The 17,841-nt window shown below is 45.5% G+C and overlaps 1 protein-coding gene across 1 annotated transcript in view; it reads right to left on the bottom strand.

Annotated features, from left to right (window-relative positions):
• The window catches only part of LRRIQ1 (leucine rich repeats and IQ motif containing 1), a 1,358,071-nt gene that overhangs the window by 434,906 nt on the left and 905,324 nt on the right, over positions 1-17,841 (bottom strand). The window contains exon 19 of the mRNA XM_078678880.1: positions 2,767-2,894. Coding sequence (XP_078535006.1) covers positions 2,767-2,894 — 128 coding nt within the window. The remainder of the gene's footprint in view (positions 1-2,766; positions 2,895-17,841) is intronic.

The raw sequence follows: 17,841 nt of genomic DNA, 5'->3' as shown, positions 1-17,841 counted from the left end.
CTAGTATAGGGACCCACAAATGTGGAGATGTGCATATAACCACTGCTTCTAAACTCCATATTTTGTTCAGAAATCGGTGAAAATGTAGACACAAATGGCTGTTGTTTTCAACTCAATTTCAATATTTCTTTATTTCAAATGTTAGTTTCTATAGGAAAACCTTGAAAGATCTGCACGAATGACCCCTTGCTGAATCCAGACTTGTATTTACTTTCCAGAAATGTATAGCTTTCCATTATTGGCTTTACACCCATTTCTACCACTCACTTTAAGGAGGCTGAAAGCACAAAAAATAGGAAAAATAGGCTTTGTACCAGTAAAATGCCAAAACTGAGTGCAAAATATTGGTTTTCTGATAAATGACTGCCTGTCCCTGAAAGGATGAGAAGATGGTGATTTTGGCACCGCAATCCCTTCGTTGATACCAATTGCAAAGGAAAAAACAGGCGTTTTCTTCGGCAGCACATTTTTCCCCCCAAAATTTAAATTGTGCTGTATTTTGACTAATTTCTCAGTCCCTACCAGGGTAATCCACAAATGCTTGGTATATTTAGAATCCTCAGGATGTTGGTAGAAAAGGAAGCAAATGTGGCGTGGCTAACTGATGTGGAAAATAAGTTACAGGGGCCTGAGCGCAATCTACCCCAAATAGCACAAAACAAGATTTTTGCATGCTTGGGGGGTGGGGTGAGGCCTGGCAGCGAAAGGGTTAATCAGTATGATGCTCCACAAACAACAATTGCATAGAAAAAAGAACTTTAGTGCTATGAAGCTGTTCAGTGGTGCACGACCGCTGACATAAGCGGGACACTATAAAGTAACTGAAACTAACCTGTTTTTAGCATAATAAAAGTTAGACTTCATGTATATTTATCCCTCCGTGACATCAAATATGTGCTACACATTCTCCTGCAGAGAAATTTCAGAAAATTACCTGTCAGATGAGTAGGGGAAAATGCTCCAGAAGAAAGAGCACGTTTATATGCTAGGACCTGTACACTAGGCCCTGATGCGCTCAACTAGCTTCCAACCAATGTCAGCTGCAGTAAAGGAAACGTGCATTGCTGTAATGAGGTAATGTGGACTGAGCAGCTCCACTGCAACTGAAAGGGATTCTAGGTGCTCTCCATGTACATAAGAATTCCGGAAACTAGCAGAAAAGCCACCAGGCAATGGAAAGAGCGGCTGCTCAGGAACGAGGCACACAGTGAGGCACAGGAAATTGAAAAAAATGCCACTCTCATTGCATGGGATGCTGGATTACAAAGGGCAACTCCACATCTATGACTGTGTCATCTCATTGATGTGGGGGGGGGTCCTAAAAGAAGGGATTCCTCTTTTAATCCAAAGAGAGCTTTTACATGCCACGTTAATGATGAGCGAGTCAACTTTTTCTCTTGTTCACAGTTGTGTGGGGACTTGAAGGCAGCAGCTTCAAATACCAAAAATGTTACCGTGCTTCATCCTGCCAGGGTCAGAAGCATAACGAATATGACACTTCACAACGCACGCGTTACAACGTGTGTCATTACAACGCATTTTTTACATCACAAAATCCATTACAACGCATGTTGTTACAATGCATAATCCATAACAACGCAATTACTATTCTGACTCCACTGGGGCGTTACTTTGGGGAATGCGTTTTAATGGATTATGCGATGCAATGAGATGCGTTGTAATGGATTTTGCAATGTAAAAAATGCGGTGTAATGACACACGTTGTAAAGTGTGCTTTGTAAACAATGTTTCCCAAGCATAACATTACAAAACTGTTTGCAAGCATAAAACACTAAAAAACTCAAAGCAAGAACAACATTTTACTCATAACTAATTTACACTGGAAAGAACCGTGTTTTGGGCTGACCCAAGGCTAACAAGCCCATCAATATCTAGTGCTTGAATGAGGCGTATCCAAAGAAGCCAATAGCTGAAGAAGGCGGGATCAAGGCTCCTTTCTGTACGTCATTTGTGGTGTATTGTGCTGACAACTAGAGCAAGTTGACTGTAGCCAGAACTAAAAAGCACACATACTTGGCAAAGCAGGAGAGCTGATTTTGCACATAATACAACTCCGTGATATTCAACCGAAAACGATTTATAATGAAACTATGAATTCAATTAACTTCTATAGAAAGAAACCTCCCAAAATATATAATTTTTTGTGTATTTAAATATTTGACAGCATATTTACACATAAAACCCCTAATTGGCTGAAGTGAAAATGCAAATGCAGTAAAACAGCATACAACCCCCTTTTATCCCATTTCTCAGTGATTTATGGAAAGAGGTTTCTCCACCCCAAAAAAAAAAAACGGTCTGTGAAAAGACAAAAATAGTTTGATGAGCATGTTCATTTTACCCAGCACTCACTGACCCAAAGAAAATGTGCGACTTCCCATGAGTTATCCGGTTAATTTTGTGAATGCACAAAAAGACAAAACACTACTTCCATAAGCAAGTGAAGGGAGAACAGGCCAAAGCTAGAGATGTAATGATGTTGTCATTAAAAGAAATAAAGGCACTTGCGTTAGTGTATCACAATTCAATTCAGTGTAAAATAAATACTCGGTTTACGTCCAAATAACAATATTGGCCAGACTGGAGTTAATGTGCATATACTACTTATGATATGGATTTATATGAAAATGTGGTCCAAGTGGCTGCAAGTAAAAATATGTTAAGAATCTGTGAACGGAATTCATGAAAGAGCGATTAAGAATTCTAGCAAAAGTTACTCTTTAAGAACCTCTGCAAAATGCTTACCTGCTGCTGAAATCTTTTTTTCCAGATGTGATTTTTGTTCTTGCATTAGAGACTTCGTCACATTGCCAAGCTTGATGCGGATGCAGGGGTAAGATAGGTGGCATGTTAGCAGTAGTTAACACTTGATTCTGATGAATGGTAAAATGATTGAAAAAAACTGTTACTATCTTTATTGGAACAAGCACAGTTTCTGTAATATGTTGTTAGTAAAGGGACAGACACAATGAACTTATTAACAGTCGTTTGTTAGGAGATAAATACATGGAAACAAAAGATTCTCTAATTTGTGGAACAATTGCTAAATTCTCATTTGGAGGATGTCCCTCAAGTTGAATATCAGCCAGTGGAATTTTGTCTGTTGTTCTATCCCTATGGTGGAGATAATTACAAGGGCAGATTTTACATCGGAGGTTAATCTCCAGTGTTTGCATCTATTGGTGTGAATCATTCCTCATTCTCGAGCTTGAATCATCAGTCGTTAATGTTAGAGAAGTGTATATTTAAAATAAATTAACACTGTGTTTGCTATATACTTTATGTAGTTTATCCACCTCATCAGATGACCAAAACACCAGCCAATGACATGAAGAAATACACAGCACAGCTCCCCTCAGAGGCTTCACAGGTAGGGTATTAGAAACTCATCCAAAGCAATTCTAAGAGTCTCATGGAAAGGAGGGAAGGTGGTGAATTTATGAAAGATAACAACACTGGAGAATTAGAATGATAAGACTAAGAAATTGGGGTGCTGTTTGAAGAGTGTGAAAACCCTTCTCAAGCAACAGCCACAATCCTTGCCAGGGCTAACCTCTGGCTGTCTGGCACAAAAGCTGTCAGGCTTCACTGAGAGGCATTGTGTTAAGAATGTATGCAGAACACAAACAGCAACAATGTGAAAACACAACACAAGAGATATCCCACACCAATTGCGAATATTTAAGGCAAATAAATTAAATAAAATGGGACCTAATTGACAAAATTCCAATCAGTAGAACCAGAGATAAGCCATTTTAAATGTTAAAGTAGCGCCAAGAAGCAGTAAGCGCTAACTGTCAGTATTAGGTTCACTAGACAAGGACAACATCACAAGTTCAGGCTGACTGTGATGGCGTGCTGACTGGATACAGGGACCAGTTAGCCCCCTCAAAAAGTTACGTTCTCAAGGTCGAACACACAGAGATAAACTTTAGGATTTCACAAGAGGAACTCCACTGACGCCAGCCAATAGTCCAGGATCTGGGGAGGCATCTCTTGGGGATCAGGAACTTACTTCAGCAAAGACCAGAAGAGCTCAGCCAGGTTCAACTGCATGTCCAGTTGCAGCAAGTCAGCTGGGCAGTTGCAAGAAGCCTCTGGAGCTCGCTATGTCCCTCTTGCTCAGAAAAGAAACACCACCAGCTGATCCGAACCATCAAAAGGACAACATTCAGAGAACGACTAGACAACAACACCCACAACAGTAAGGAACTCTTCAGCATCGTAAAAGAGCTCTCCAACCCCAGCGCCTGCAACAACAACATCATACCCTCGCAAGACCTCAGCGACTCACTCGCCTCGTTCTTCCACCGCAAGATCGCCGACATACACAACAGCTTCGGCGCACAGACCACGCACCCAACCACCGAACCAGCACCCCCCCCACCACCACCCTCTGCATCTGGACCCCGGTCAGCACCGAAGATACCACCCGCATGATGAACACCATCCACTCCAGCTCCCCTACCGACCCCTGCCCACACCACATCTTCAACAAAGCCGACTCCATCACCGCATCCCAACTCCGGGACATCATTAACAGCTCTTTCACATCCGTCACCATCCTGGAGAGCTGGAAACATGCTGAGCTCAGCGCCCTCCTGAAGAAACCCACCGCGGACCCCAGGAACCTCAAGAACTTCCACCCCATCTCGCTCCTCCCTTTTCCTGCCAAAGTCATCGAGAAGACCATCAACAAACAACTCTCCGCCTTCCTCGAGACTAACGGATCCCTCGACCCCTCGCAGTCCGGTTTCCGAGCAAACCACAGCACCGAGACCGCCCTCATCGCAGCTACCGACGGCATCAGGTCCCTGCTCGACAACGGGGAAACAGCCGTCCTCATCCTCCTGGACCTCTCAGCAGCTTTTGACACCGTATGGCACCGCACACTTATACAGTGCCTCAGCAACATCCGAATCCAAGGGAAGGCCCTGGAGTGGATCATCTCGTTCCTCTCTGGAAGAACCCAGAGAGTCCGCCTCCCCCCTTCCGATCCGCGGCCTCCGAAGTCATCTGCGGCGTTCCTCAAGGATCCTCGCTCAGCCCCACCCTCTTCAACGTCTACATGAGCCCCCTCGCAGCCATCGCATGCCAACACAACCTAAACATCATCTCCTACGCTGAAGACACCCAGCTGATCCTCTCCCTCACCAAGGACCCCGCCACCGCCCGAGCCAGCCTCCAGGATGGAATGAAAGACATCGCGGAATGGATGAAGCTCAGCCGTCTGAAACTGAACTCAGACAAGACGGAAGTTCTCATCCTGGGACCATCCCCCTCTGCCTGGGACGACTCCTGGTGGCCCTCGGCACTGGGCACCGCCCCCAAGACCACGGACCATGCACGCAACCTGGGCTTCATCCTGGACTCCTCCCTCACGATGACCAAACAAGTCAACGCCGTCTCGACATCTTGTTTCAACACCCTGCACATGCTCTGAAAGATCTTCCGGTGGATCCCCACCAAAACCAGAAAGACGATCACCCAGGCCCTCGTCACCAGCCGCCTGGACTAGGGGAACACCCTCTACGCCGGAACCACAGCCAAACTACAGAAAATACTCCAGAGCATTCAGAACGCTTCTGCACGACTCATCCTGGACATCCCCCGTCACGGCCACATCTCCGCCCATCTGAGAGACCTGCACTGGCTCCCCGTCAGCAAGAGGATCACGTTCAGACTCCTCACCCACGCACACAAGGCTCTCCACGACATGGGCCCCAAATACCTCAACAACCGCCTCACATTCTACACACCCACCCGCCAGCTCCGTTCCACCAGCCTCGCCCTCGCCACCGTCCCACAAATTCGCAGAGCCACCGCCGGAAGATCCTTCTCCTACCTGGCGGCCAAGACATGGAACTCCCTCCCCACCCACCTACGGCTGACCCAGGACCATCTCTCCTTCAGGAAACAACTCAAGACCTGGCTGTTCGAGCAGTAGCGGCTCCCTCCCCTCCCAGCGCATTGAGACCCTAGCGGGTGAGTAGCACGCTATACATTGATTTGATTTGATCTTTAGAAAGGAGACGAGTCTCCTGCAGCAGGCAGACGTCCCCCTCCGCGCCTTCCAGTAGGGATAGGACAGCAGCACGTTTCACCGGGCTATTAAGGCCTCGGACATTAAGGCTCACCACCTTCAGCTCCCTACTCAGCATGGTAACAAGTGGGGCAGAACCTCAACACAGATTGCAACCCCGGAGCACGCATGGTCCCAAATCGTCCCCTTTTTCCTCTGGATCCTGATCCATGTCCCCCCCAGCTGATGCGGATCCCCCAAAGCAACCCCCAACCCCCCCACACCCAGTCCTCCCTGTCCCCCAGACCCCCAGACAAGGAAAACCCCAGAAACACAAGGCACAACAATACAAGAAAATAGAACAAACAATAGTCCGTAAAACAGGCCCCAAAAGCAGGGGAACATGGCGCCAACCTTCTGTTCACCCAGTTCCTGATACAGGACTCCACTCCAGACAAGGACACAAAAATTCTACTCATCTACCTCCTGTGAACAGTCTCCTCCGGCGCCAGCTACCGGCCACGTTAGGGCCTAGCGAAGTGAACGTACCTCAGGTGCCCCCTGAAGCGTCCGTTACCAGAGCCACGGAGGCAACCGCAGCTTCCCGTTCCAGCAAGCTCGCTGACAAGTCAGGTTTTGCAGCGGGAGCAGGCTTACCAACCCTCTGCCATTCCGCGGAGCGCTGTCGTCGCCTGCTGGAAGAACTGTCGGCATCAGATGAGGGAGCGGGTCGTTCCATCCCCAAGATGTCAAGGGCCGCCTCTAGAGACCGCACCTGAATCAGCTTATTCTTCCACTTAGAGATAAGCCGGAATGGATGCCCCCAGGAATAGGAAACACTCTGCTCCCATAGGTAGTTAGTGACAGGCCTAAATTCCCTCCGTTTGACCAAGGTGGAGGCTGCAAGATCCTGAAAAAGCATAGGGCGGTGGTCGCGGAATTGAAGGGGATTAAAGTCGCGTGCCTCCCTCAGAATCCTTTCTTTAAGCTGAAAGTCATGCACACTGTATATATATATATATCAGGAGGAGGGGCCTTGGGCCCTCGCGGCAGACCCACACAGTGCACTCGATCCATTTGGATATCTTGCAAGTCCTCCTCATTTAGGATGTGCTTAAAGAGAGGTTCCACATACCTCCGTAGGTCCGAGCCCTCGCCCTTTCACGGCACCGCTCGAATCCGAATGTTATTTTGGCGGGACCTGTTCTCCAAATCCTCAGTATAGGCTTGCAGGTCTAAGTTCTGCTCTGTCAGGCAAATCACGTCTTGCTGGAGCCGATGTATGTCCTCCGCTGTCCCCAGATCGTGCTCCTTCAACGTCGCTCTCCCACATCGTCCACATCCCGCCGCACCTCTCGTAGATCAGACGCTAGCTGGGAGCGCAGCTCTGCAATGTCCTCCTTTATAGCAGAAAACAACTCTATCATGAAGGCCTTGGTCGCTGGCACCTCATTATCTTCCCTCCGCGGGGACCTATCTGCTACCGGCGAGGCAGGCGGCACAGCCACCTTCTGGGGCCCATCTTTCGCATGTTTGTCCTTCCTGACCCTGACCGTCCCCATAACGTCTCCTGGGGGATCCTGCAAGCAAGTTGCTAGGGCGATGGACGGAGCGCCAACCAGAGTCCAGGTCCCTCACTCACGCCCCACTCCGCCGAAGGCCCACTCACGCGATAGCCAGAAGGGGCCAGGGTATCCCGCCTGCAGGTGGGCAAGCAGGAGATCTCATACAGCAGCCAGTCAGCAACCTCACACCTCCAGGGACCAGCGAGGGACCCCCGGGCTCCTGCAACCGCCGCTCCAGTAATGCCAGACGGGGCAAGTGGCTCCCTCCGTCAGCAGCCCGCAGTCCTCCAGGCCGCTACACACCGAGGCGGGGGTCGGATCAAAGCGCCCTCCGCCGCCAGACCCCCAGGCCTCTAGTGAGCTAGTCCCAGCCCAAGCGCCTCCCTATCATTCACTCTCCAGGCGGGAGACGTCTCTCTTCAGGGCAGGAAGCGGCAGGGTTCTTCGGGGCCCAACTTTCTTCTGCCGGGCACAGAGCGCCGCCGGATTTGGCACGGGGGAAGGGCACCACCTTCCAGCCTAGGCCTCTCCCAGTCTCTTCTCAACCACCGGATCCCCAGGCGGGGGAGCCAGCAACAGTCTCAGCAAAACAACCCCCTCCGGGCTAGGGACACCGCTCCGCCCTCCAACGCAGGCCAGCCACCGTCCGCCAGTCTGCAGACCAAATCACAGGCTACCCGAGGAGTCCACTTCCCACTCCTCAACTCTGTCAGACGCACTGGGCCAAAGAAGGGGGATCAACGCCTCCGGCGGGAGCCAGGCAGCACAGGAGCCCGCGCCCTCTTCTCAGGAATCTCTGCCTCCGAGAGTGGTGGAGTGGTGTGGCTCACTGGTTAGAGGCGGCAGACCCGGAAGACCCGGAAGCAGAGGACGGCCCGGGACCAGGGTTCTATTCCCGACGCGGCAGGGTCGAGGACCAGGGTCAGCGGACTTGATCATTCTGGCCTCGGTGCCTACTCTAACCAGGGATCGCACTCGGCAACTCTGGGCATTAGCTTGCCACATCTCCACAACGGCCCCCCACATACGCCGGGGATGCCTGGTTTCACCTTGGAGATACCCAGTAGGGACCATTTCACAGGAAAAGCCAGGATGGGTTCCCCAGCGGTCTACAGCGCAGAGATACTCCTTCGGGAGTCGATTCTAGCGCTTTAGAAACCCGCAATCAATCAATCCCGTGCCACCCCGCTGCGGGGTCTCAGCGTGCCTCCTCTGCCTCTCCTCTCACTCCGGCTGCACTCTTCACTTCGGGCCAGGGATACCCATACACTGTTTAAGGTGCTTCCGCCCCCTCCTCTCTGGTCTCCCTACAACCGCGGGGCCAGCAGCTCCACCCCGGGGATCATAGGCCGCCACACACCTCCGGCCACCCGGCTCTCCGGGCTCGCCACGCGTCTGGGCCGCCTCTTACAGTGCCACCGCTCCACTGCTTAGTTCCAGACCAGAGAGCCCCCAGCCACCTCCGGGCAGCTCAAGAGCACAGGGCACAGCTGCTTCTGGCCCGGATGGGCACTCACGATGTCTCAGCCCCCTCCTCTCTGGGCGCAGCTCCGGCGCGGGCCGACCGCTCCGCCTCGGGGAACACAGGCCGCTCTCCGGGCTCCACACACGTCTGGGCCTCACCTCACAGCGCCGCCGCTCCACAGGTCGGGCCCCCAGGATAGAGCAGCAAACCACCGCTGGCAGCTCCGGGGCTCAGGGCACCGCAGTTCCTGTCACCGATGGGCGCTCACGGTACCTCAGCCCCCTCCTCTCTGGGCTCCCCTCCGGTGCGGGGCCAACAGCTCCGCTCCGGGAATCACAGGCTGCTTTCCGGGTGCCAAGTGCGCCTGGGCCGCACCTCACAGCACCACTGCTCTGCGGGTCGGACCCGTAAAATAGAGTCACCGGCCACCGCTGGGCAACTTAGGGGCACCGCAATTCCTGGCACAGATGGGAACCTCAGCGGGTGATAAACAATGCTATAAAACATGCGGCGCCGGAGGGACTAGAGAGCACGTCCTACTCCGCCGCCATCTTGGCCACGCCCCCAATTAAAACTTTTTAGATATAAACTTCATATGATTCCCATAGAAAGCATTTATAGGCTTGTCAATACACAGGGAAAACAAAAATAATATATGTACAAGAAAGGAAAAGGCACACATTTAAAAGTAAATCTTTAAAGCCTAGGTTCCGCTTTAAAAAAAAATTATTTGAAAGAGTGCCCTTGGAGCTTACATTCTTTTCTAGTTCCACTCCTTCTTAAGAGGGCAACATCAAAAGTGTCCATACTGAGCTCAAAGAAAAATCACAGTTTCTTCAAAGTTTAGTTTGTTTAGAGCTCCAGTAGTATAAGGCTCACTGTTGTCGGTTTTTCATGATTTTTACAGATAAATACAGACAGAAAACATTCATTTTCTTGTTTGTATTTATTTTTAAATGTGGATAAAAACAGAAATTGGGTTGCTTTTTGAGTTATTCTAAATACTGTCTGCCATGACTGCCAGGCCAATAGATGTGTGGATTGATAGATAAGGGGGTTAAAAAAAGGAATTTTAGTAATGAGGCTTTAACAGGAGTAGATATGCACAAGGTTGCTACTGAAATTTAAATATTTTTTATATAAGTGCACAGGTTTATCTTCTGCTGGTGTTCACAGCTCAGAAACCTGGCAGACATTCAAGCATGAGTGCATATTTATTGGTTAAATAAATGTGGAAATATACTAATTTCAGTTAAATTTTTCCACAAAACCCAAAATAAATATGGATAAATACAGATAAAATAAGCAAAAAATAAATATGGATAAATACAGACGGAAATGGCAAAAAAATAAATACCATAAAACCGGGAGACCTATTTATAATGCACTTACTTGGTTGATGTTATGTTAGGCGATTTGTAGTGCGCATGGCTGTCCCAGCAAAGGGACATCCCAGGGCTGTTGATGGGAAACAATTGACGCGTTTTAAACCCTTCTATATGAGTTTATAGGGTTCTCCTCAGGACTCAGAACACTAGATCACTAAAAAAGAATAATAAATAACACCTATATTCACACAACAGTCAAATTATCCTTCACATAAAACTCATACTCGTCATGCATACCTCTGCACAAAATTGCTTCTTTTCTCCATTGATTCTTATTTTCAAATAAACTTTGATATGAAATCAATTAATACCCCGATGTTAAACCTCAAATAATCTGATAGAAAATAATGCAAAACAAGCAATCACTGTATGATCTACTTAGGGGTTCATGAAGAACCATTAGTGGTCTTTTATCCAAAACGGCAATAGAACTCATGTCTAATGAGGGAATAATTCCTTGAACGCCAATTCAACAAGATTCCGATTCCATCTCTTTATTGTCAGGATCCTAAAACAAAATAAACACCTATCAACTCCTTGTAAGACAACATACTACGAGTGATTCATGGTAATATCATTACACTTAAATGTGATATAGAGTCCTTGGTGTGTGCAACAGATGAAATCCTCCCCCCTTTAAAGTTGTAGACAGTATGTTGTCTTACAAGGAGGTGATCGGTGTTTATTTTGCGTTAGGATTCTGGCAATAAAGAGATGGAATTGATATTTTGTTGAATTGGTATTTGAGGAATGATTCCCTCAGTAGACACAAGTTCTATTGCAATTTTGGATAAAAGGCCACTAATGTTTCTTCATGAATCCTTAAGTAGATCATACAGTGATGGTTTGCAGTTGTATTATTTTCTTTCCGATTATTTGCGGTTTAACGACAGGTGATTAATTGAATTCATATCAAAATGTATTTGAAAATGAAAATCAATGGAGAAAAGAAGTAATTTTGTGCAGGGGTATGCATGACGAATATGAGTTTTATTTAAAGGATTATGTGAGTGTTCTGTTAATATAAGTGTTATTTATTATTCTTTTTCAGCGCTCTAGTGTTCCGAGTCTTGAGGAGAACCTTATAAACTCATATAGATGGGCTTGAAACGCGTCAACTGTTTTCCATCAACCAAACAAGTGCATTATAAATGTGATATTACTGGCGCACTAAACAAACTAAACTTTGAAGGAACTGTGATTTTTCCCTGAGCTCAGTATGGACACCGTTTTTGTTTTGCCCACTTAAGGAGGAATGGAACTAAAAAAGAAAGTAAGCTCTAAGTGCACTATTTCAAATAATCCAAATTAAACAGAACCTGGGCTTTAAAAGATTTCCTTTGAGATTTACTGTATGTAATGTTGTCATTGTTTTGTGTAAATATTATGTAAATTTGTCATTTATTCCATACTTGTAAATATATTATTGTTATTTTCCCGGTGTACTAACAAGCCTATACATGTTTCCTATGTGAATCATATGAAGAATATATCTGAAAAGGTTTAGTTGTGAAAAAAAGGAAAAAGAAAAAATTCATAAATATTTGATGGTCATAACATGTGGTGTGTGATCATGGTTGAGAATGATTTTGTGAAATGATATAAGTACTTGCATTTGTTTTGTTTTTCAAGTTTATATAGGGCCTAACCTTACTGATTATGGGCTTAACCCTGTGAAGTTCTCTTTTCTTTAACTTTCTAAAAGGGACATTTTCAAAACTATAATCTTAAATCTGACTTTACCTTTAAAGAGCATTTAAATAACAATTAATTTGAGTAAAAACGTGACATTTCTACCAGTACCCAACCAAAGGTTAGCATTTAAATGTAATAAGGTAACCCAATATTATCCTGTGGTAGAGGTAGGTCTCACACTAGTGAAACATGGATTTAGGAGTTTTTTACTACCAGGATATTTAAAACTGAAAAACACATGCCCTACTTTTAAATAGAATGCACTCTGCCCTCTGGACTGTTTAGGGCCTACTTTAGTGGTGGCTTATATGTATTAAAAAGGTCTGTTTAGGCCTGGCAAAAGGTTTATTTTGCCAGGTCGAAACAGTATTTTACAAGTGCACTACAAGAGTGCTTAGGCCTAGCCCCAGACTTACCTAGATCTGTCCTCCAACCAGTCAAGTGGGAAAAGGAGAACCAGCACTGGGTTACGGTGCTACTATTAATTTTATGCTACAATTGTATCACAGCAATATTGCTAGCTTTGATATGCAAAACACATGTTTATTGTCAAAAATATATCTTTATTTTATCTTATATATTTTTTCTTTTTTCAAAGTTGATGATATATATTTGTATATTTTTCTTTTTTTCTTTTTTCTTACACAGTTTACAAAAAGTGATAAAACAGTATATTAAAAACTTTTTTTCTTTATCAAATCATGATCAGATAAATATGAATCGAATCCAATCTCTTTCTGAACTAATACAAATTATTTCCTAAGTCAATACAGCCACTCAAAAAAACCCAAAAATAAATGAACAAATTGAATATAATGCTTTTTAAAGATGAGTTTGTCCAATATGTAAACATTAAATGGTTAACAAATACTGTACAAAAAAGCACTAGCATCAGACAGCCATTATCACCAACGCGTTTCGGTATTCAACCTTCTTCAGGGTGATTTAACTAGTGGCATACAATCAGATCTGGAGTGCTTCTTACAAAGATTAGATGAGTCCAGGGGACAAACGATTAGGATGTAAAGATCTAAATTACTGTCATGGTTAGACTATATTGTGTTGATTTCGAGCTCTAGCTTCTACACCCATGTGCTTAAGATGCAATTATATCTGCAAAACATGTCCTTAATGCTTGTATACGATCAAATTATCTGCTTGAATGTCACCTGTCCCTGAACAGCGCGGACATCCCCGTGCATGTTATTCTCTTAAGAAGATCAGGTTTATTCGAAACTTAGGCTTGAAAAAGGAGGAATCTTTTCCATGAGAAACAGTTTATAAATTTCACAGTGGGCCATATAAAGGAATTATTGTATATGTAGATTTTTTTCCAAAAAAAACAGCCAGTGAGACAACGGTTAGCAAATCCAGAATCTCCAACAAGTCTCATGAAAGACTCACATCCTGCAACCTCATCGTTTGGAGACTTAGCAGTAAAGTACACAGTCATTGCATTACGATCACAGGATAGAACTTACATTCAAGCAGATAATTTGATCGTATACAAGCATTAAGCATCTCCATCATATACTTCCAGATCACCACACCACAAGTCAACGCACCCACAAGCATCAACATACCCAGCAAACCAAAGTAAGAGAGGCAGACTGGCTCAACATCCTAATAAAGAACCAACCTAACACCACTAACAACCTCAAAAAGGATATAACCAACTTCAACTAATGGATCAAGTATTATGCAGGCTCCCATGCACCCCATCAAAAACAACAAACAAAGATTAACCAGCAAACAAGCCAGCTGGTACATAGATAAAATCCGGATTCTAAACACTTCTGCAAGCAGCTACAGAGAAAATGGAGAACCAGCCACCCTGCCCACGCCAGAACCATCTACAAAGTCGCACTCAGACGCCACCACGAACTTCTGAGAGAATCCAAAAAAGGGCACTTATCGAACATATAGAGGCAAGCTCCAACAGCTGCAAGGAGATCTATTCAATGGTCAAAGAATTCACCAACCCAAGGCTATATCCAACACCATTGTCCCACCACAGGAACTCTGCAACAACCTAAACTTCTTCCATAGCAAAACAGAAAAGATATACAGAAACTCTGAACAACAACCAGACCCAGCGATCGCATCACCAAACTCACCGCCAACAAACGTGATTGATACCTGACTGAAGGGAAAACTCTCATTGAAGAAGGTACCACAGCAATCATTAGAATGGGTGCCCTCTTGGGCCCCAAACAGACCCTGACCCCCGCCACATCTTCAACATCGGAGGACCACAGATCAGCAACATCCTCACCCGCATCATCAACACCTCCATCAAATCCCAATACCTTCCCAGATGACTGGAAACATGCCCCAGTCAACACCCTCCTGGAAAAAACATCCTCCACCAGACAACTCACCAGCCACTTCAAAAACGAGAACCTTCAGGACCACACCCAAACAGGATTCCGGAGCAACAATAGCACAGGAATAGCACTCATCGCAGCCACAGATGATATCTGCACTATAGTGGACTGGGTAGAAACTGTAGCTCTCAACCCACTCAACCTCTCCGCAGCCTTTGACACAGTCTCCCACCACACCCTCATCAAAAGACTGCACATCACAGGCATCCAAAGACTGGCCCTCAAATGGATAAGCTCTTCCTCAGAGGAAGGGCACAACGAGTGAGAATGCCACCCTCTATATCAGAATCAAAGAGTCTGATCTGCAGTCTCTCAGTGCCCATCACTCAGCCCAACCCTGTTTAACATCTACATGACTCCGCTGAACCACATCAGCAGATCCCAAGGCACCACCATCGTATCTTACATGGATGACACCCAACTCATCCTCTCTCTGTCAAACAAGTCTACCACCACCAGAGCCCGCTTCTCCAAATGCATGATCAACATAGCAGACTGGATGAGGCCTAACTGCCTGAAACTCATCTCCGATAAGACAGAAGTGCTGATATTCGGAACAAGAACTCTCCATGGAACTCCACCTAGTGGCCATCCAAGTTGGGACCCACACCCACTGTGACCAACCAAGTCAAAAACTTAGGAATCATTCTGGATGACAAGCTCAACATGACAGAGCAGGTCAGCGTGGTCAGCGTTTCCTGCTTCCACACACTACGTATGCTCCGCAAGTTATTCAAATGGCGCCCCCTGAACACCAGATGCATCATTACGCAAACAATCATCACAAACAAATTAGAAAACAGGAACACACTCTACACCGGCATTTTAAAAAAAAACTCCTACACCATCTTCAGACTCCAGAACACCACAGCGAGACTCATCCTTGACCTCCCATGCTGCACCCACTTCTCATCACACCTCAGAAAGCTCAACTGGCTCCCCATCCACTAACTCCGCCAATTGAAACTCCTCACACATGCACTCAAGGTACTGCACACCATCAGACCAGCATAACTGAACAACCGCTTGCACTTTCACCAAGCCACCACACACCTACCTTCAGCCACACTCGCACACATCCCTTGCATCTACATAAGCAGAACGGGAGATCAGTATTCTCCTACACAACACAACATAACCTAACATAACGCAACACTATAGACTGTAATGGCAGGCATGAAACAGGTTTTGTTTTTTAAAAGGCTACTTTTAGTGGGTGGCACAATGAGTGGCACTAGTAGCATTTAATTTATAGGTCCTGGATACCTGTGGTACCACTTTACTAGAGACGTATAAGTAAATTAAGCGTGCTAAGTGGGTATAATCCAATTTGACAATGTTTTAGAGAGAGAGTAAAAGTACTTTATCACTGGTTAGCAGTGGTAAAGTGCACAGAGACCTAAAAGCAACAAAATGGGTTCAGAAAACAGGAAGGTGGAAGGAAAAAAGTTTGGGGGTACCCTGCAGTAGGGCCAACAATAAGGATCTTTTCTTGTCAAACATTTGATCTTTGATATATTCACAAGACTGAATTAAGACTAACAAGGATATCCAAGAGCAAATAGTGGTAGACAAAAATAATGCTCAAATTAAATGAATTTTGAAGCACAACCTGTCACATTATAGACCCTGCTCAGAATTGTACCTCAAGAAAGTAGTGCACGGCAAAGTAGTGCATTGTCCTCCAACTAGGCACTTTGTAGGTATCCCCATGAAAAGAGCTTTGGCAGCTGCCATGCCTCTTTTAAAGATTGAAGACTGACCCCAGCACATAAAGGCTTGCTCATGTGGATGCGCTTACAGACCCGCTTAGAGAGAGCCTTGCTCCTGCCTGCTTAGCTAAAGGCAAGAAAGCAATAGTCCGATTGATAGAATTATTCATTCATTCAAAAGTCTTTATTTCGATTGAAATTTTTACAATCATAAAAAGTACATTATCACATACGCATTTCTTGCACATAAATTAATAACGTTTCGAATTTAAGAAAAGACAGTTAATAACAACTAAAAATCAAGAAATATCTCAAGTAAGCGACAATACTGTTTTTGAACGAATTTTCAGACATGCTTTTAAAAAACAAGCTATGCTTTTAGCAGCGAATTGGGTTTCTAGAGACTGTAACGCCAGGAGCGCAGGCCTACATCTTCTCAGGCCCATTTGTCGGAGGAGAGGGATAATCCAGCGTTTGCGGGGAATCACATAGTAATTGCAGAACAGTGTTACGTGCAGAGTTGACTGATGTGCAATTCCATCACAGGGACAATTAATCAATTCATGAGACCAATTTGAAACCCCAGGAAAAGAAACAAGACGAAAGAAGCAGTCAAAACGAACCTAGTTAAAACAAACTTTTCGTGGTTAGACAAAAAGAAGGACAAATACAACTGAATGCCAGGTGAAGTTTGTACCATCAGTAAGTGGGTGTTTGTACGTTACCTACCTCTGTGCATAACCGTAGATCTCTAAGATGAGTTACACACAGATTTTTCAAGGCCTTCCTGGATATGTCAAAAAGTGATGAGGGGTCTGTAAAAAATTCTAAACAATTTAAGTCTTTCAAAAAGTTAAAAACATACAATAACCATGGAATCTTTTTCCAGTGAGCCAAGGATAAGCAATCGGTAATCAGTGAACGAGTAAGATGGCATTGCTGTTTGGTCCAAATGCGGTGCCATAGGAGGATCGGCTGATAGCTGATGGTGTCCGATAAATAATCAATGCCTAGCTCGATATGGGAACCATAGATTGGGGCGCTTTGTGGGAGGGCAAGAATATATTTTAAAAACCTATTTTGAATTTTTTGGAGCTCGTCAGAAGGAACGTAGCCCCAAACTCCTGCGCCGTAGGTTGCAACGCTATGGTATTTAGCGTGGTAGATTTTGAGCAACTCGGCGGGAGCTGGTTTGCCCAGTTTCATAGAAAAAGAAACCAGCGCCGCAGTTGTTCGTTGAAATAGTAACTTTTTACTCGCCATGGCAGGTTTCCAGGTTATTTGGTTATCAATCAGAATACCCAAGTAGGGGTATTCTCTGGCATAATCCAGCCTAGCCTTTTCAACAAAAAGAGGTTTCGGTTTCTTCAATTTCGGGCCAGTATGCATCACGAAAGTCTTGCTCTTATTAACTTTTAATCCTAACGAGAGCATAAACAGACAGTACTTGTCCAGTTGCAGTTGGAGCTGTTTTAATGTTCGCGCCAAGATAACAGAGTCATCGGCAAACAATAGGGCTGGAATAGGCCGAGTGTTTATGCAAGGAAGATCCTGGCTACCTTCCAGCATCGGCAAGCAAAAGGGGG

This window comes from Lissotriton helveticus, chromosome 1_1, assembly GCF_964261635.1.
Source record: "Lissotriton helveticus chromosome 1_1, aLisHel1.1, whole genome shotgun sequence".
NCBI classification, from domain to species: Eukaryota; Metazoa; Chordata; class Amphibia; order Caudata; family Salamandridae; genus Lissotriton; species Lissotriton helveticus.
The sequence above is the reverse complement of the archived record's forward strand: the minus strand, read 5'-3'. Positions and strand labels throughout refer to the sequence as shown.